The sequence below is a fragment of the Chiloscyllium plagiosum genome, chromosome 10, assembly GCF_004010195.1.
Source record: "Chiloscyllium plagiosum isolate BGI_BamShark_2017 chromosome 10, ASM401019v2, whole genome shotgun sequence".
Classification (NCBI taxonomy): Eukaryota; Metazoa; Chordata; class Chondrichthyes; order Orectolobiformes; family Hemiscylliidae; genus Chiloscyllium; species Chiloscyllium plagiosum.
The window spans coordinates 6,576,445-6,597,936 of NC_057719.1; the positions used below are offsets into that span (position 1 = coordinate 6,576,445).

Sequence of the window (21,492 nt, forward strand, 5' to 3'; positions counted from 1 at the left end):
GACAGAAAAAGAGAGAGTCAGAGAGAGAGAGAGAGAGAGAGAGAGGTTGAGAAAAACCTGTCCAGCGAGGACCACTCTTGCCATGTTTCTCACAAGGAACTTGTGAATGCTTTCCTGTGTTACCCATATCTCGGTCTGAAGGATTTCTGATGGTGGAACCAGCTCAGGAAGGCTGCTCTGGATGGGTCATCAAGATGGAGGGGAGAGCAGCAGATAGGTTTAACAGGCCATCATGGGTAAGTAAGTAAGTAAGGAGCAGCACAGATGGTTTCAGGCAACCTCTGGGTCTGTCAATCAGTGGATATGTGGGTCTGGGTGGGTGGTCAAAGATTATTTGCCTTGTCACCCCCACTCACTCTCAGTCAGTCCCTAAGCAGCAGATTGAATTCCAAGAGAAACATTCAAGACTCTGAAAGAGTTTCCTCGTGGGATCCTAACCCCACCCAAGAACCACCAGCCTCAACGTCAAGAAACCAACATCACTTAAAATGGTTCATCATCTAACCTACTGCTCTCTGAAGGACTTCAAAATGGCTGCCACAGTCCCTAACTATCAACAATGACTGCACACAGATAGCGCTTTGCTGCTTTAATGCACTTTTAGGGACCACGAGGTTGTGCAAGGGCCTACAGAAATGCAAATTCATTCTCCGTTTTTGGCTTCAGAAGACCAAATTATAAAAGAACAGGGAAACATGCTCATCAATCTTGAAGGTAGGCAAGGATATCCCTCAGTGAGCTGTATAAATACATGACACAGAATCAACGAATCTAGAACAATCACTTAATATTCAACAGCAACATGAGGATAAAGAATAACAAATTCAGGTAAGTAGAAGATAGAATTCATAATGGAACAGTGTGTCACCATAAGGAATGGGCTTTCAGATAGAGTAGTGAAGGTACACACTATGAGACAATAATAAATTTATACAGTACTTTTAATGTGGTGATATATTCCAAGACTCTTTGCGGGACCATTATCAAACAGAATTTGATATGAGCCACATAAGGAGATTATCAGGTAAGTGAAAGACTTTTAAGGGATTGGAGGAAATTACTGCAGAAGCTGGAATCTGTGCTGAAAACAAAACATGCTGGAGGTCACAGTATGTCAGGCAGCATCCATGGAGAGAGAGCAAGCTAACTAGTTTCAAATCTAGATGACCCTTCACCACAGATGATGGGAAGGGGTGTCTTCAAGGAGTAAATTTCAAATCTTAAAGGTCTTGGCAGCTGAGTGTCGACAACGGAATGATGGGAGTCATGGGCACACAAGATGCCTGAGCTAGAGGTGGGCAGAGATTGTAGAAGATTGGAGGACTGAAGGAAGTTTCAGGGATAAAGGGGGAGGCAAAACCATGGAAATATTTGAAAGCATGGAAGAGAATCTTAAAATCGAGGTCTCTTCAACAGGAACCAATGTCGGTCAGTGAAACAGCGATGATAGGTGTGAGATACAATAGAGTTTTGAAAGAGATCAATCTATTGTGGTTTTGGGGAAGGGGAACAGGGCAGAGGAAGGGGGTGGTGTTTGGGCTATTGTAAGGATTTCCTGGATGGATGGAGCTAAGCTGGTCAACTGCATTGATCTTGTTACTGATAAGATTGTAATGACTGATGTACCGGTCTGTGTGAAGCCAAACTACAGCATGAAATCAGTAACAATATTCCCTACTGATCAAGATGAAAGATCCCTGGCTCCCGCCCATTCCCAGTTACAGTCAGAGTGACATAGAGTTGTACAGCACGGAAACAATCCCTCGGTCCAAATCATCCATACCAACCAGATATCCGAAATAATTCAAGTCCCATTTGCCAGCACTTGGCCCACATCCCCCTAAATCCATCCTATTCATATACTCATCTAGAAGCCTTTTAAGTTTTGTAACTGTACCAGCCTCCATCAATTTCTGTGGCATGCACCACCCTCTGTGTGAAAATGTTGGCCCTTAGGTCTCTTTTATATATTTCCTCTCTCACTGTAAACCTATGCCCCATAGTTGTGGACCCCCCCCCACCCCAGGGAAAAGACTTTGTCTATTTACCTTATCCACGCCCCTCATGATTTTATAAACTTCTATGAGTCACCCCTCAGCCTCTGATGTTCCAGGGAAGATAGCCCCAGCCTATTCAGCCTCTCCCTTTAGCTCAAATCCTCCAACCCTGGCAACATCCTTGTAAAACTTTTCCGAACCCTTTCAAGTTTCACAGCATCCTTCCTATAGCAGGAAGACCAAAATTGCACACAGTATTCCAAAAGTGGCCTAACCATTGTCCTGTACAACTGCAACATTACTTCCCAACTCCTGTACTCAATGCATACCAAACTCCTCTTTCGCTATCCTATCGACCTGCAACTACACTTTCAAGGAGCTATGAACCTGCACTGCAAGGTGTCTTTGTTCAACAACACTCCCCAGGACATTACCATTAAGTATATAAGTCCTACCCTGATTTGCCTTTCCAAAATGCAGAACCTTGCATTTATCTAAATTAAACTCCATCTGCCACTCCTCAGCCCATTGGCCCATCTGATCAAGGCTCATTATACTCTCATTATAACCTCCTTTGTTGTCCACTACACCTCCAATTTTGGTGTCATCTGCAAACTTACTAATCATACTTCCTAGATTCACATCCAAATCATTTATATAAATGACGAAAAGTATGGACCCAACACCTTGTGACACTCCACTGGTCACAGGCCTCCAGTCTGAAAAACAACCCTCCACCACCACCCTCTGTTTTCTACCTTCCAGACAGTCCTGTATCCCTTGTTCTCCCTGTATTCCATGAGATCTAACATTGCTAACCAGTCTACATGAGGAATCTTGTTGAATGCCTTATTGAAGTCCATATAGATCACGTCCATCTTTCAGCCTTCATTAATCTTCTTCATTACTTGTAGCCAACTGGAAACAAGATCTTTTCCACAAAACCTTACAACTGCAAAGAGTTTCACAAAATGGGTTTCTCAAAATACACAAGAGGCTTTTGTGAGCCCAGTGTGTATTGAAGGGGCAGCATTGTCTTTAGTGCTACTTTTTCTGTTGAGTTAGTGAACGATTATAATAAGTTTTGATCAGTTTTTGAGCTTTGAATTAGAATTCTCTGCCATATCTCTGTTTCTTTGATACAGCAAATGAAATCAGCTTCAGACAATCAGAAGCAGCTGCAGTTTTCGGAGCCTGTGACCTGCAATCTAAGAAATGGAACATTTTCTACAACATGTCAATGGTGCTGAGTGAGAGTTAGTAATAACAGCAAGTACTCACGACCTAATCAACACTTGGAAATTTCAAAACAACTGAAGGAACGAGACTTATCTCTCCCTCTGTCATACATGCCACACAACACAGCCCACACAACCTTCTCATTAACCCTCTGCTGGACTTTTTTTTTTTACAATGCTGTGGCTTGAAAGATCACATTGGTGGTCATTATGGGTGATGCAGGCTATTCAGCCCCTCAAGCTTGTCCACTGTCATGAACACAGCCCAGTCCATCACCTAAACCCGCCTTCCATCCACTGACTCCATCTACATTTCCTGCTGCCTCAGGAAACGATCAACATAATCCTCCCACTCTCTTTATACTCTCTTTCACCGGGCACACAAAATATAAATTTGAATACACATATGAACAGATTCGAGAACAGCTTCTTCCCCGCTGTCACCAGACTTTTGAACTGACTTCTCAAATAGAGATGTCTTGGAGATGTGTTCATTCTGATCTCTCTCTGCACATTCCCTGCTACTGTAACACTCTGCACTCTGTTCTGTTACCCTGAAACCCTTGAGAAAGTACGATCAGCCTGTACAGCATGCAAAACAACAGTTTTCACTGTATCTCTGTGCATTTAACAATAAATCAAACTCAAACTCAATTAGATCATGGCTGATATCTACTTTGACTCTCAGAAGTACAGAAGGAAGCTATATTGACTATCATGCTCACCCTCCATCGACTTGCCATGGGTCTGCGCCCAGGAATACCCTTGCACAATTAAAACCTACTAATCTGAGTTTTGAAATTTTCAACTGGACCCTCCACCATCCTCCAGCCTATCAGGGTAGGGTTCTAAATTTCCATTAACTTTTCTCTGAAGAGGTTCTCTCTGAGATTACCTTAGCATAGCCTAACTCATGTTTTAAAATAAAGCCTCCTTTGCTCTGGTTTACCTGCTCCCTTCCCCTACTGGAGACAGCAGTTGCTCTCTACTGATTATTTATAATTCTTTTAATCATCTTAATTAGATCACCCCTTAAATCTTCCATACCCACAGGAGCATAAGTTGACTTGATGTGAGCTGTACTCATAAAGTAAAGTGCTGTGTAAACATAGAAATGTAACAATTCAAGAAAGAATGGACAAAAAGTGCTGGGCTCAGTGGTGGCGCCCACAACAATGAATGATAAAAAAATCAAAGTGAGTCACACGCTGGTCAGACCAATAGTCCCACAGTGTTAAGGTATAGCAGGCAAGAGAGTGGAGTTGACAGCACAGTCAGATCAGAGTTGCTCTTCTGGAATAACAGAGCAGGGCTGAATGGCCCACTCTGGCCTCTACTTCTTGCAGTCTTTCCTGAAGGGCGTGTACAGAAACAGGCCATTCGGCCCAAAGCTCCACGCTGATATTTATGCTCCACAAGAGCTGTTCCCACTCTCTAATTTTTCTCAGACCACCAGCATGACCTCCTATTCCATTTTTCCTCTTGTGTTTAGTCTGATTCCCCTTATATACATCCAAATGATTCACATCAATCATTCCTTGTGCCAGTGATCTCAATCTCGAGGTAGACACACTCCTTTGCATTTATTAGTGATTATATCTGTGTGTCTTGGCTGACACTGGACTAAGGTCCTACAATCCCTCACGATCAGCACTATGGGTGTTCCTACATGAAATGGACTGCAGAAGTTATAGAAGGCAGCTCAGCACCAACTTCTGAAGGGCAATTAGTGATAGCCCTCATTTATAGATTTCCACAAAGATGGAAAATCCCTTCAGCATGCCTACCCTTTCTAACCTTTTCATAATTTTAAATGCCTTCATCAGGCTCAGCCTTCTCTCTTCTGGAGAAATGAGTTTTAAGCTTCTTCAATCTTTCTGGTGTGGTTAGTTATCTCACATACACCTGCAACGAATTAAAGGCAGCATTTGGTTCCAAGAACAGCCAGTCGATGAGCCATCAGTCACATCACAAGTAGTTGGGGTCAGCTCAGTTGGTTGGACGGCTGATTTGTGATATACACTGATGCCGAGAGCAGGGGTTCAATCCCCGCACCATCTGAGGTAACCACGAAGGACTCTCCTTCCCAACCTTTCTCCTCACCTGAGGCATGGTGACCCTCAGACATCTCCCTCTCATGAGAGAGCAGTCCTCTGGGTCTATGGTGACGTTACCTTTATTGCATTCATTGATTGTACTCTGCAACTCAGATAGTGACCCCTCACTTCCATCGAGAAGACCCAATAAGCAAGCGGGTTATAGTGGAAGACAAAGCCAGGCAAACACAGGAACACATTCTCAGTAACTCAACAATCGTGGACAAAGACAGCAACTGGCAAGGAGCACGTGGAATGAAGTAGGTAGCCTGGAGTGTGATTGCACATTTGGAGGCATGGCTCAGTTGGGAGCACTCTTGTCTCTGAGTCACTAAAGTGTGGGCTCAAGACCCACGCTAAGATGTGAACCGAGGCTGACCCTTCCACACCGTTGGAGGTCAGAAGTCACACAACACCAGGTTATAGTCCAACAGGTTTATTAGAAATCACAAGCTTTCGGAGCATAGCCCCGTTGACAGGTGCACTGCCTGTGACTTCTGACCCTGTCCATCCCAGTCCAACTCCGGCACCTCCACGTCACTGTTGGAGCTGTCATCCTTCAGCAGGCGTTAGACTGCACTGTCCCATCTTTGGGGAGAAAGTGAGGTCTGCAGATGCTGGAGATCAGAGCTGAAAATGTGTTGCTGGAAAAGCGCAGCAGGTCAGGCAGCATCCAGGGAACAGGAGAATCAACATTTCGGGCATAAGCCCTTCTTCCTGAAGAAGGGCTTATGCCCGAAACGTCGATTCTCCTGTTCCCTGGATGCTGCCTGACCTGCTGCGCTTTTCCAGCAACACATTTTCTGCACTGTCCCATCTGCCTGCTCAGGTGGAGGTAAAGGATCTCGCTTGAGAAAAAGCTGGGAGTTCTCCCACATTCCACAGAAGAGACAAAATTGGCCTCGAAACATTAACTCTGCATCTCCCTCCACACCTGCTGAGTTTCTCCAGCAATTTCTGTTTTTATTTCAGATTTCCAGGATCTGCAGGTTTTTCTAATCTGGCCCCTTCCCATTGCGAGGCGAGAATACTATCAAAATACTATAATACACGCAAAACAAAACCTTTCACTGTACTTAGGTACACGTGACCAACAGAAACACTGCTCCACCAGAGCAGCAATAACGGGGACTGGAAACCCCACTCACCTCGTGACAACAAACCACGCAAGCTCTCCGAAGTCCGGGGAAGCCCTCATGTATGTTTTGATGTGTGGTATGGCACGGCTTCGACCTGTGACCTCGGCAGACCATCGACTGTGTGGGGGAGACGCACAATAGTAAGATCAGTCAGCCCACTGTCCACCCAGTCATCCGAATACAAACCCACACAGAGCCACAGACCCCGGTCCACCACAGACACTCAATAAGAATTAGAGGAACTGACAGCACAGGAGCAGACCATCCAGCCCATCAGAACTTGTCATGAGACCATCACAAAAGCCAACTTCCCATCCATGGACTCCAACTACACTTCCCATTGATGTGGAAAGGCTACCAATATCGTCAAAAACCCCTTCCACCCCGATAATGCTCTCTTCTAATTTCTTCCATCAGGCAGAAGATACAGAAGCTTAAACACACATACCAGCAGGTTCACGAACAGCTGCTTCCCTGCTGTTACCAGACTGCTGAATGGACCTCTCAAATTTCAAATCTAATGTTGAGTTTGCTTTGTGCACCTGTGCAGCTGTAATCCTGTATGCCTCATCCAAAGATGTGCAGGTTAGGTGAATTGGCCAAACTAAATTGCCCGTAGTGTTCAGGGATGTGTAGGTTAGGTGTGTTGGTCAGTGTGGGGGGATGGATCTGGGTGTGTTATTTTTCGGACCTGTTGGGCCGAATGGCCTGTTTCCACACTGTAGAAATTTTATGACTTCTTGCTCTGTTCAATCACCCTATAATCTGTATGTCCTTGTTGCTATGATCTGTCTGTACTGCACACAAAACAAAACTTTTCACTATACTTAGGTACATTTGACAACAATAAATCAAATCAGACCAATAAAACTGAAGCAACTGGTAGGCAATAGGAAGCATTCTGTAAAACAGCCTTCACCACCTCCTCCATCTCCATACCCCTTCCCAAAGGGTAGTGACCGCTCCCTCCGGCCTCTGTTATTCAATATCATCCACCTGATCATCCTTCCAACGAAGAGCTTCAGAAGACGGTGTCCAATAAGAGGTTATAATGGACAAGAATGCAACTTGACATCATTGTTTTATGGATGTCCACCTTCAAGAAATGGCTCTGGCTCCTGGCAAAGGACACTTATGTTTTGTGCCCGAGACAGTGAACTCATTAGTACTGTTGACACCCTCGATCAAACAGTGAGTCAGAACTTGTCAAAGATGCCGTCTGCTCATGTCCCCAAACTCTCTGTTTGATTTGACATTACTAAAGATGGATTGGAGTGTGGCACTGACCCATCATATTAAATTTATAACTCTACTTCTGACAAGTCAATAAAACAATTACCTTTCCATTAACTCTGCAGCTGGGTGAAGATTTACCAGGCTGAGACCAGGCGACTTTTTCATTTTATTGCTCTGCTCTCTCCCAGCTAATGATCATATTCCTGGGATTGCTTGTTTCCTAGTCCCAGGTGGAACTGTGAGTGGCTGTGACTGACTGGGTCATGTAACGCAAGATGGCTAGCTTACGCTGGGGCCTAGGACAGTGGAGGGTTCATCAGGACTTTAATAACCGGGTCTCACTGTGCACAAGTCAGGGCTTGAGGGGGTGTGGATGTTGACAGGGGGTTGTGAGGAGTGGTGTAGGGCTGCTGTGCCCATAGTGGGGACCAGGGACCACTGTGCCACAGTCAGGGTGATATGCATGCACATGGTTTCTGCTGACCTGCTTATTCGCACTGATTGTATTAAGAACTTGGGTGTGAGAGGCAGAGGTCACCACAGTTGGAAGAGCTACAATCTAGGATGAAACAAGAGCAAAATGGGCAATCCTCTACTCCTATGATACCAAGCCAGGGTGTTGAAATTATAAGCTTGCATTTGTAGAGTGCAATGAAGCTGCTGGTAGCACATACTCACCCGCAAATAGAAGGTTGAGAGTTCAAGTCTCACTCTGAGGCAAATATTAAAGCTGACGCAAGGAAGCACTGAAGGAGCACTGCACAGTCAGAGGTACTGTATTTTGGAGGAGATTGTAATCCAAGGATCTTTCTGCCTGCAAGATGATGGGGATGAAAGTTGAAAGGACCTGGGTGTCCTTGTGCACCAGTCACTGAGGTGCAGCAGGTGGTAAAGAAGGCAAATGGTATCTAATAGTTGGTAATGAACCAGTCCAGGTGTTTGATTTAGTTGTAGGTGAGCACTTTAGAGAGAGTGACTATAATTTGGTGAAGTTTAGTTTAGCGATGGAAAGGGATAGGTACATGCCACAGGTCAAGGGTTAACGATGGGGCAAGGGCAATTATAATGCAATTAGGCAAGGCGTAGGAGGCATGGAATGGAGTAGCAAAATGCAGATGATGGGGACAATCAAAATGTGGAGCTGGTTTAAGAAACAGATATTGCATGTCCTTGATAGGTATGTCCCTGTCAGGCAGGGAGGAAGTGATAAGGTAAGGGAACCGTGGTTTACTAAAGAAATTGTATCTCTTGTTAAGTGGAAGCAGGAAGCTTATGTGACGTTGAGACAAGGTGGTTCAGATGAGGCGATGGAGAGTTACAGATTAGCGAGGAAGGATTTAAGGAGAGAGTTAAGAGGAGCAAAGAGAGGACATGAGCAGTTTTTAGCTGGTCGAATAAAGGAGAACCCTAAAGCTTTCTATAGGTATGTGAGGAATAAAAGGATGACAAGGGTAGGAATAGAGCTAGGATCTGAGGGGAAATGAGGAAACTGTTGGAATCCACATTGATGCCCTGGGGTTGAATTGTTCCGAGGCGGAAGATGAGGCGTTCTTCCTCCAGGCGTCTGGTGGTGAGGGAGCGGCGGTGAAGGAGGCCCAGGACCTCCATGTCCTCGGCAGAGTGGGAGGGGGAGTTGAAATGTTGGGCCACGGGGCGGTTTGGTTGATTGGTGCGGGTGTCTCGGAGATGTTCCCTAAAGCGCTCTGCTAGTCAAAGACAGAAGTGGGAAGTTGTGTGTGGACCCTGTGGAGATCGGAGAGATGCAAAATGAACATTTCTCATCGGTTTTCACTCAGGAAAAGGAGAATATTGTAGAGGAGAAGAATGAGATACGAGCTATTAGACTAGAAAAGATCGTGGTTAGTAAGAGGAGGTGTTATCAATTCTAGAAGGTGTGAAATTAGATAAGCCCCCCTGCGCCGGATGGGATTTATCTGAGGATTCTCTGGGAAGTTAGGGAGGAGATGGTGAAGCCTTTGGCCTTGTTCTTTGATCTTTGAGTCGTCATTGCCTACGGGGGGTTTAGCTGCAGAGGACTGCAGGTTTTGCAAATGTTGGGTCCTTTTTCAAGAAGGGCAGCAGAGATGACCCAGGTAATTACTGACCAGTGAGCCTTATGTCTATTGTAGGAAAAGTTTTGGAAAGGATTATAAGAGATAGGATTTATAATCATCTAGCAAGCAACAATTTGATTGCAGAGAGTCAACATGGTTTTGTCAAGGGCAGGTCGTGTCTCACAAACTTCAGTGAGTTTTTTGAGAAGGTGACCAAGCATGTGAATGAGGATAGAACAGTTGACATGGTGTACATGGACTTCAGTAAAACTTTGATAAGATTCCACATGGTAGGCTTTAGGAGAAAATGCAGAGGCATGGAATTGAGGGTGATTTAGCAGTTTGGATTAGAAACTGGCTTTCTGTAAGAATGCAGCGAGTGGTGGTTGATGGAAAATATTCAGTCTGGAGTCCGGTTACTAGTATGTGCCACAAGGATCTGATTTGGGACCACTGCTGTTTGTCATTTTTATAAATGACTGAAAAGCAGGCATAGGTGGATGGTTTAGTAAGTTTGCAGATGACACTAAAGTCTGTGGAATGGTGGACAGTGTGGAAGAATGTTACAGGTTGCAGGGGGACTTGGATAAACTGCAGAATTGGGCTGAGAGGTGGCAAATGGAATTCAATGCAGATAAATGTGAGGTGATTCACTTTGGGAAGAATAACAGGAAGGCAGAGTACTGGGTCAATGGAAAGATTCTTGGTAGTGTGGATGTGCAGAGGGATCTTGGTGTCCATGCACAAACATTCCTGAAAGTTGCCACCCAGGTTGATAGTGCTGTTAAGGCGGCATACGGTGTGTTAGGTTTTATTGGTAGAGGGACTGAGTCCCGGAGCCATGATGTCATGCTGCAACTGTACAAAACGCTAGTGCAGCCTCACTTAGAATATTGTGTACAGTTCTGGTCGCCCCATTACAGGGAGAATGTGGAAGCATTGGAAAAGGTGCAGAGGAAATTTACCAGGATGTTGCCTGGTCCTATGCGAAGGTCTTATGAGGAAAGGCTGAGGGATTTTGGTTTGCTCTCATCAGACAGAAGAAGGCTAAAAGGAATTTGATACAACTGAGGGGTGATAGATTTAAGACGGATGTCAGAGGCAGGTTCTTTACGCAGAGAGTGGTAAGAGCGTGGAATGCCCTACCGCTAATATAGTTAACGCAGCCATATTGGGGAGATTTAAACAATCCTTGGATAAGCATATGGAATGATGATGGGATAGTGTAGGGTGATGGGCTTAGATTAGTTCACAGGTCAGCGCAATATTGAGGGCCGAAGGGCCTGTCCTGTACTGTATTGTTCTATGTTCTATGTATTGTGGCCTTCATTGCAAGAGGTTTTGAGTACAGGAGCAGGGATGTGTTGATGCAGTTATACTGGGCCTTGGTGAAGCCACACCTAGAATATTGTACACAGTCTTGGTCTCCTTTTCAGAGGAAGGATGCTCTTGCTCTCGGGGGAGTGTAGCAAAGGTTTACCGGGAACGGCGGACTGACGTATGAGGAGGGATTGACTAGGTTAGGATTGTTTTCACTGGAGTTCAGACGAATGAAGGGGAGGGGTCTCATAGAGACTTATAAAATTATCACAGGACTAGACAGGGTAGATGCAGGGAGGATGGTGGGCGTGTCCTGAACCAGGGGTCACAGTCTGAGGATTCAGAGTAGACCATTTAGGAGGGAGATGGGGTGACAATTCTTCACAGTGGTGAGCCTGTGGAATTCAGTACCACAGGACATAGTCAATGCCAAAACATTGAATGTATTCAAGATACAGCTAGATATAGTACTTGAGGTGAATGGGATCAAAGGTTATGAGGTGAAAGCAGGATTAGGCCACTGAATTGAATGATCAGCCTTGAATGTGATAAATGGTGGTGCAGGCTTGAATGGGTCGAATGGCCTCCTCCTGCTCCCTTCTTCTGTGTTTCTATGTATTTGAAAGAGTACTGACCTCCAAGATCCTGATCAATGTTTATCCCTCAAACAAACATGCAAAAGGCAGAGTTCGTTTAGTCATTCATGGGATGTGGGCATTACAGGCTGGTTCTGCATTTATTGCCCATCCCTAGTTGCCCTTGAGAAGGTGGTAGGTCTTGCTAAATAAATTTTAAAAATCTCCCAATCTCTGTTTTGACATTTTCAATTAGCCCTCAGTCTCTCAGCGGCATTTTGCGCAAGGAAAGACATCATTTCATTGGAAGCAATTCAGAGAAGGTTCACGAGGATGATCCCTGGGTTGGAGCAAAGGCTAAACAGGTTTGGATTGGGTAAGGGTACAAGATACTCATACAAGATTCTTAAGGGGCTTGACAGGGTAAATGCTGAGAGGGTGTTTCCCCTTGTGGAACACTCTGCGACCAGAGGGCATAGTCTGAGAATAAAGGGGTGCCAATTTATGGCTGAGAAGAAGAGGAATCTCTTCTCTCAAAGGATTGAGAGTTTTTGGAACTCCTTGCACAGAGAGCTGAGGGGGCAAATTTATTGTGCATTTTAAGGCTGAGAGAGATAGCTTCTTGATCAGTCAGGGAATCGAGGCTCACAGGGAAGATTAGATTAAATTAGATTAGATTACATTACATTACATTACAGTGTGGAAACAGGCCCTTCGGCCCAACAAGTCCACACCTCCCCGCCGAAGCACAAACCACCCATTCCCCTACATTTACCCCTTACCTAACACTACGAGCAATTTAGCATGGCCAATTAACCTGACCTGCACATCTTTGGACTGTGGGAGGAAACCGGAGCACCCGGAGGAAACCCACGCAGACACGGGGAGAACGTGCAAACTCCACACAGTCAGTCGCCTGAGGCGGGAATTGAACCCGGGTCTCAGGCGCTGTGAGGCAGCAGTGCTGACCACTGTGCCACCGTGCCGCCCACTAAAGGGCAGGGCACAAAAGGGAAAGGGGAGGAAAGTGGATGTGAGGAGTGTCGGATCAGTCATGATCCTATTGAATAGTGGAGGAGACTTGAGGGGCCAAATGGGGATTAAGAGTTACGTGGAGAAAGCGGAAGAACGGGGTTAAGAAACTTATCAGCCACGATTGAATGGTGGGGCGGACTTGATGGACTAAATGGCCTAATTTCTGTTCCTATGTCTTATGGTCTACTCCTGTTCCTACTTAAGAGTCATAGAGTCATAGAGATGTACAGCATTCATGATTTTATAAACCTCTATAAGGTCACCCCTCAACCTCCGACGCTCCAGGGAAAACAGCCCCAGCCTGTTCAGCCTCTCCCTATAGCTCAAATCCTCCAACCTTGGCAACATCCTTGTAAATCTTTTCTGAATCTTTTCACATTTTACAACATCCTTCCGATAGGAAGGAGACCAGAAATGCACTCAATATTCCAAAAGTAGCCGAACCGATGTCCTGTACAGCCACAACATGACCTCCCAACTCCTGTACTCAATACTCTGAACAATAAAGGAAAACATATCAAACGCCGCCTTCACTATCTATCTACCTGCGACTCCACTTTCAAGGAGCTATGAACCTGCACTCCAAGGTCTATTTGTTCAGCAACACTCCCTAGGACCTTACCATTAAGTGGATAAATCTTGCTAAGATTTGCTTCTCCAAAATGCAGCTCCTCACATTTATCTGAATTAAACTCCATCTGCCACTTCTCAGCCCACTGACCCATCTAATCAAGATCCCATTGTAATCTGAGGTAACTTTCTTTGCTGTCCACTACACCTCCAATTTTGGTGTCATCTACAAACTTACTAACTACGTGGATACCCCTTATGTTCACATCCAAATCATTTGTATAAATGACGAAAAGCAGTGGACCCAGCACCAATCCTTGTGGCACTCCACTGGTCACAGGCCTCCCGTCTGAAATGCAACCCTCCACCACCACCCTCTGTCTTCAACCTTTGAGCCAGTTCTGTATCCAAACGGCTGGTTCTCCCTATTCTTATGATCTTTCGGTCCAAGTGAGCACCAGACTTTCACTGGAATGAGTGTAAGTAAAATGCTGCTGATGCTGGGGACTAGACATTAAAAACAGAGCCCTTGGCAATATTCATGGGGACAGCAACAAGAATTAATGTTTCAAGCACACTTTCCAGTAGTCATGAAGGGAATTACTTTCTGAATGGCCCAGCTCTCACTTTAATGTTAGGTCACCTTGTTTGAAACACCCATGAGGATGAATAGTTTCTAACTTATTTACCCTCACAATGGTTTCAATCACCATAACATGTCAATTCGATCACCCCTTCATCTATACCTAAGGGACTGCAAGCCTGTGGTTCAGCAGGTCAGAGGGGCTGAATGTATGACTGTGTTCTGAGGATTGGGGAAGAGTACAGGGTATCACCCAGGGGTTGCTTCTTTTTGTCCATCCAGTACCTTTCTTGCACCAAGAGCTTTTAGTCATGCTTATCTGTATTGGTCAGTGCATTGAGTATACGAGTTGGGAGGTCATGGTGATGTTGTGAAACTTGAAAGGGTTCAGAACAGATTTACAAGGATGTTGCCAGGGTTGGAGGATTTGAACTACAGGGAGAGGCTGAACAGGCTGGGGCTGTTTTCTTTGGACCGTCGGAGACTGAGGGGTGACCTTATAGAGGTTTATAAAATCATGAGGGTCATGGATTGGATAAATAGACAAAGTATTTTCCCTGGGGTGGGGGAGTCCAAAACTAGAGGGCATAGGTTTAGGGTGAGAGGGGCAAGATACAAAAGGGACCTAATGAGCATCTTTTTCATGCGGAGGGTGGTGTTAGATGGAATGAGCTGCCAGAGGAAGTGATGGAGGCTCGTACAATTACAGCATTTAAAAGGTATCTGGATGGTTATGTGAATAGAAAGGGTTTAGAGAGATATGGGCTGGGTGCTCGCAAACGGGTCTAGATTAGGTTAAGATATCTGGTCGGCATGGTTGAGTTGGACCGAACGGTCTGTTTCCATGCCGTACATCTCTATGACTATGACTATGACTATGACTTTAAGAGCATCCCACCCACACCCACCTCCCCTCCTTATTGCTCTACATTTCCCTGACTAATGTACCTAACCTACACATCCCTGAACACAATGGGCAATTCTTTTATAGAATCCAGGCAGTCACAGTGCGAAGCAACATCATCGTTGAACCGAGTCTCATGCCCTAGCAGTATATTAATAAGATGAAGGAAGTGAATGTACTATCGCTAAGTTTGTGGGAAGAAAAATGGTGAGGATGACATAAAGAGTCAGCAGAGGGATATAGATAGGTCAAGTGAGTGAGTAAAAACTTGGCAGATGGAAAATAATGTGGGGAAATGTGAGGTTATGCACTTAGGCAAGAAGAATGGAGGAGCTGAATATTATTTAAATGGAGAAAACAATGTAGCAGAGGAATTTAGTTGGGGGGAGTGTCCCCATCTCTGAATCACAAAAGGCTAGCATCCAAGTTCAGTCAGTAATAGAGAGGGCCAATGGAATGTTAGCATATATTTCAAAGGGAATGAAGTATAAAAGTAGGGAGCTTTTCTAAGACTGTACAAGGCACTAGTCAGACCACAGCTGGAGTTCAGTGAACAGTTTTGGGCCCATTACCTTAGGAAAGATGTACCAGCATTAGAGGCAGTCGAGTGAAATTTTTCTAGGCTAGTGCCAGGTAATGACAGGTTGAGTAAGTTGAGCTTGTACTCAGTGGAATTTAGAAGGATGAGAGACTGACCTTGTTAAGACATGTAGTGGAACATTCTTGAGGACTTGATAGGGAGGTGCAGGAATGTTGTATCCCATGTTGAAGGATTTAGGACTAGAGGGCATAATTTCAATCTAAGTTGTTGCACATTTAAGATACAGATGGAGAGGGTTTTTTTTCTCTCAGAGAGTAGTGAATCTATGAAATTCTTTTTGGCAGAAGGTCGTTAAGTATATTGAAGGCTGAGATAGACAGATTTTTAATCAGTAAGGGAATCGAGGGTGACAGGGAAAAGGCAGAAAAGTGAAGTTGATGATGATCAGATCAATGACTCCATTGTATGATGAAGTGAACTCAATGGTTTCAGCTCCTGCATCTTATGGTCCTAGAGTCATAGAGATGTACAGCAGGGAAACAGACCTTCGGTCCAACTCATGCATGCCGACCAGACCTTATCTATTTAGTCTATCCATTCCCCTCATGATTTTATAAACCTCTATAAGGTCACCCCTCAGCCTCCGACACTCCAGGGAAAACAGCTCCAGCCTATTCAACCTCTCCCTATAGCTCAAATCCTCCAACTCTGGCAACATCTTTGCAAATCTTTTCTGAATCCTTTCAAATTTCACGACATCCTTTTGGTGGAAAGGAGACCATGCAATATTCCAAAAAACATTTTTTTGGGGGTCGGTGAGGACTTGTTGGACTAGGAGGCCTGTTTCCATACTATAGGGATTCTATGATTCTACGAACACAATGCAGCTGCCTGTACCAGATATGTTACCAGATGAGTAATCTATAGGCCTGAATAATACCCTTGTTTTGGGGGTGGGGTTGATGGTTGGGCAATTTACACTATTTTCTGTGCACACACACTGGATGTAAAGAGGCTGCTTTGTGTGTGCCCAGGGTGGGGTGTTCTGTGTTGCTGTGTGTGTGGCCGCTGAAGGAAACACTGACCTGGTTTAATGATCTGAGAACGGAGTTTCAAATCTCAGCACCACAGCTGGAGAATTGAAATTCTATCAATTAACCTAATCAGGCGTTAAAAAAAAGCAGAAGGTGATGGCTTTGGAGAAAAGCATTTCTTTCCGTTCTGTCCTTGCCAATTTGTTAGGGAGCTCTGCTGTCAAATTGCCAAATACGACGTCAGCAACAGTGACAATTGCAAAGCCTGTCACAAAATGTTCTACGTTGTACTTTTCCAAATCCTTTGCCTATTTCCATCAAGTCATTAAAGGAGATCTATATTCTGTGGTGTTTAGAAGGATAAGACGCAATCTCATTGAAACATAGAAAATTCTGAAGGGACACATTAAGGTAGAGCAGGACTTCCCAAAGTTGGCAGGTGGGATGGAGGGAGGTGAGGTTGAAATTTCCAGCTCAGAGGCAGCGATGGATAGTCCCCAGAGCTGCACTCCCCACTCCCAGAGTTGGAAAACGTTTAGAAAGCAGGAAAGTGGAGTCACGGGGAGACAAGGTGGTGAAGACAACATCCGGTACACGTGCTTTCATTGGCCAGTGCACTGAGTATAGGAGTTGGGAGGTCATGTTGCAGCTGTCCAGGATACTGGTGAGACCAGTTTTAGAATACTGCATTCAATTCTGGTCTCCCTCCTATCGGAAAGATGTTGCGAAACTAGACAGGGCTTGGAAAAGATTTACAAGGAGGTTGCCAGGGTTGGAGGGTTTAAACTATGGGAAAGGCTGAATAGGCTGGGGCTGTTTTCCCTGGAGTGTCAGAGGTTGACGGAAGTGAGCTTATAGAGGTTTGTAAAATCAAGAGGGGCATGGATAGGGTGAACAGCAAAGATCTTTTCCCCAGGGTAGGGGAGTCCAAAATTAGAGGGCATAGGTTTAAGATGAAAGGGGAAAGATTTAAAAGAGACCCGAGAGGTACCTTTTTCACGCAGGGGGTAGTGTGTGTATGGAATGAGCTGGCAGAGGAAGTGGTGTGGAAGTGGGTACAGTTACAACATTTAAAAGGCATCTGGGTGGGTATATGAATGGAAAAGGTTTAGAGGGATATGGGCCAAATTATGGCAAATGGGACTAGATTAATTTAAGATATCTGGTCGGCATGGACAAGTTGGACCAAAGGGTCTGTTTCGGTGCTATATAGCTCTATGACTCTATGGCATTTAGGGAGACACTGGTTGTTTTTAATGGTTGGAGAATCTCAAACCTGGAGGCACAATCTTAGGATGTCACCTGATACTTTAAAGTTGAGATTAGGAGAAATTAGGTTGTGAAACTATAGCATTCTCTGCCACAGAGGTTTGTGAGTGCTCCATCACTTGAATACACTTAATAGAAACGTAGAAAGTAGGAGCAGGCATAGGACATATTGAACATTCCAATCTGCTCCACCATTCAATATTATCATACCTGATCATCTAACCCAATATCCTGTTCCCACCTTCTTCCCATAACCTGCGATCCCTTTGGCCCTGAGAACTAGATATAACTCCTATTTGGGAAAGTTCAATCTTTTGGCCTCAACTGTTTTCTATGGCAGAGAAATCCACAAGTTCCCCACTCTCTGAGTGAAGAAATTTCTCCTCATCTCAGTCTTAAATGGCCCACCTTGGTCCATTCCTTAGACTATGACCATTGGTTCTGGAACACTTGGTTCCCTATCAATGGGAATATCCTTCCTACGTTTACCCCATCCTGTTAGAATTTTGTAATTTTCTATTGAAATCCCCCACCCCGCTCCATTATTCTTCTAAACTCCTGTGATTATAGTCCTGACCGATCCAATTAAGGCAGGATTGGCAAGATTTTTGGTCTCTTTGGGAAATTGAGGGATATGAGGAGTGGGCAGGAAAGTGGAGTTGAAACCTGGGATCAGCCCTGGTGGAACTGAAATGATGGAGCAAACTCAATGGGTCAAGTGGTCTACTCCTGCTACTGAGGCGGCCATTTGGTCGATTTAGCCCATGTTGGCTTTAACATTTTCTCACCAAATCAATCTCGCTCTCCCAAAGCCACTCTATTTTACTTTTCCTTTTCAAAGGATATTTGAGACTGAAATAGACAGATTTTTTTTAATTTTTAGGGAACCAAGGGTTACGAGGAAGAGACAGAAAAGTGGAGTTTGAGGGTTATCAGATCAATCATGATCTCATTGAGTAATGAGGCAGATCTGATGGGCTGAATGGCCTCTTCTGTTCCGATGTATTAAGGGGAGGCTGTGGCATTGCGGACAAATAATCCAGAGTCACACATCAACATAGCAGGCGTATGATTTCAAATCCCAACAAGGAAACATTTTTCAGGACTGTGAAAAGGGGGAATGCAATTAATTGACAAGTCTCTCAGAGTTATCACTGACTCAATGGATTGAATGGCCTCTGTTGGTGCACTGAGATTTCAAGAGCACTGGTGCATGAATTTGAGAGATTGGAAGATTGGCAGAAAAGATGGGTCTTGACTGTAAAAAGCTGCATATCTTGTTGTCAGATTTAGTACTGGTTAAAGGTCCAGCAATTTTGGAAGTTACAGATGTATCTTGCCTGACTTACAATTATAATTTGTGGGGATGCTTCAAGAACATTACACAGCTTTACTTGGAAGGGTTCATTATTCAAAGACAATCTTCGACTAATATTAGGAGAAGACTCAGAATGCATGTTGATAAGATCACAGAAAGTACTTCCACCCTCAAAGATAAAAGTGGAAAATATGTTCGCTACAGGGTCATGTCTCCATGACAACAGAGAAGCAGCTCGATCCATGGAAACCCAATTGGTGATTGAGGACTGCTGCATAGCTGATTTTTAATTGGATTTAGCCACAGGTCAGCCATCAATTCAGAAAATTCAATCTCATCAGGACTTGCACCCAGCACGCTAGTGACTTGTTACGTTGTGCTAAAATTATTAAGTTTATAAGATGATCCTAATTTTGGACTGTAGGTTTAAATAAAGTGTAAAAGAAGGAGGTCACTTAGGAAGGGAAACATAGAAAGAATATTGGAACAGGAGTAGGCCTTTCAGTCTCTCAAGCCTGTTCCACACTTAATGGGATCACGGCTGACCTGTAACCTAACTCCATATACCTGCCTTTGACCCACCTCCCTTCACTTAACAAAAAACATTATCTCAGATTTAAAACTAACAACTGATCTGGCATTCACTGCTGCTTAAGAAACAGAGTTCCAAATCTCTTTGTGTGAAGAAGTGCTTCCTATCATCTTTCCTGAACGGCCTTGACCTAATTCTCAGACAATGTCTGGAATACCCAATCAGTTTATCTTTATCTACCGTCTTTTCCTGTTAATATCTTGAAGACATTGATCAGATCACCCCTTAACCTTCTAAATTCTAGAGAAGGCAGGCACTTGTATAATCTGTTCTGCAGTTAGTATAACAGTTAACCTCGGTGATATAATCGCTGGGGATCAAACTATAAGACCCCCTGAAGTAGGAGCAGATGCAAGCCATTCAGCCCATCGAGTCTGCTTTGCCATTCAATGAGACCATGGCTGGTTGATCACCTGCAACTCCACTTTTCTGCCTTTTCCCCATAACCCTTGATTCCCTTACTGACTAAAAATCAGCCTTGAATATACTTAGTGACCCAGCTTTGACAGCTCTCTGTGGTAAAGCATCCCACAGATTCACGCTCCTCTGAGAGAAGAAATTCTTCCTCAGCTCTGTCTTAAATGTGTGACCCCTTACTCTGATGTGGAGGTGCCAATGCTGGACAAGGTCAAAAATCACATGACACCAAGTTATAGTCCAATAGGTTTATTTGAAAACACTAGCTTTCGGAGCACTGCTCCTTTATTAAGAGAAGAACAGTCCTCCGAAAGTTAGTGTTTTCAAATAAACCCATTGGACTATAACCTGGTGTTGTGTGATTTTTGACCATACTCTGAGATGATGCCTTCTAGTCCCAACAACCTCTCCACGTCTATCCTCTCAAGACCCCTATGAGTCTTGTAAGAATCAAAGCAAGGCTTAGATTGTTTTATTGAGACGATGGTGCAAGGGATTTACATTGATTGCCAATGGTAGCAGCCTCTGAATTTGAAAAGAGCAGACTCAGTGTCTGTCAAAATCACAGAACGTGTTGTAGGTATCAGGTTATAAAGAGCTATGTTGCAAAGTGCTTATGGTTTCTAAACTAAAAAGGAGTTGGGGTGAAGCGTATCCACCAGGAGGGAAGGTTAATGTGTTTCACATTGCCACGAGGAAGTGGGGGAGCAAGTTATTTTTAAGATCTCATTTGTTATGATCCTAGCAGATGTTGCGAATGGACAAATCACATCCCAGACAGGAACTGGGCTTGATAGATCATAGTTTAATTTGTTTTGGTTTCCATAAAGTGGTCTCTCACTGAAATACAAATATACAATGCTGCAGATTTTGCTTTAATGATAAAACAAAATATTAAAGGTTACAAGCTTAGTGTGGGAAAATGTGATTGGTACTTTTTTATGGGGTTGAGCACTTTTGGCAGTAGAGTCTCATTAGGCTGAAGGACCTCTACTGTACTGTATGATTCTATGAATTCTATTCTTTTCATTACAAAAGGAAAGCAGCTCCAATAGAACAGTCCAAACTAGCTGCTGATAATACAAAGTGTAAAGGCTGTTCTTTTCACTGTGTTTTTGATTGAAGACTGAAATGGGGAAAAGAATTGTTTAAAAATTGAAGGTAAATAGCAAGTTTTTGAAAGCAAGTAACCTGACACCCCAAGTCAAACAGTGTAAAAAAGGGCCCCTAGCTCACTGAGTCTGCACTAATGTTCATCCCATCACAGGTACTAGTTACAAAGCTGCAGCTTCAAACTGTAGTAAATAGCTTGTAGCTGAGCTTTAGCTTTGAGCTGTGTACAATTAGAGATTTGGCCCGCAACAAATAGATGATTGGTCTGTGGTTTGGTGCCCTAGTTATCAACAACATAGGCCCCCTTGCCTGTCAACAACTACGTGAATGTCTGCATTCTTGTATGGGAATGACATGACAGACTTCCATCGGTCAGAACAAAACTAGCAACGAGTAAGAAAAACTACAAATGCCGAGAGCTACAATTAGATTAGATTCCCCACAGTATGAAAACAGGCCCT

At 44.2% G+C, this 21,492-nt stretch overlaps 1 protein-coding gene across 4 annotated transcripts in view; it reads right to left on the reverse strand.

Moving 5' to 3' along the window:
- Positions 1-21,492, reverse strand: part of tdp1 (tyrosyl-DNA phosphodiesterase 1) — a 134,363-nt gene that overhangs the window by 51,445 nt on the left and 61,426 nt on the right. For all 4 annotated transcript variants that reach the window (XM_043696957.1, XM_043696958.1, XM_043696960.1 and 1 more), the window contains exon 13: positions 6,480-6,587. In XM_043696957.1, coding sequence (XP_043552892.1) covers positions 6,480-6,587 — 108 coding nt within the window. The remainder of the gene's footprint in view (positions 1-6,479; positions 6,588-21,492) is intronic.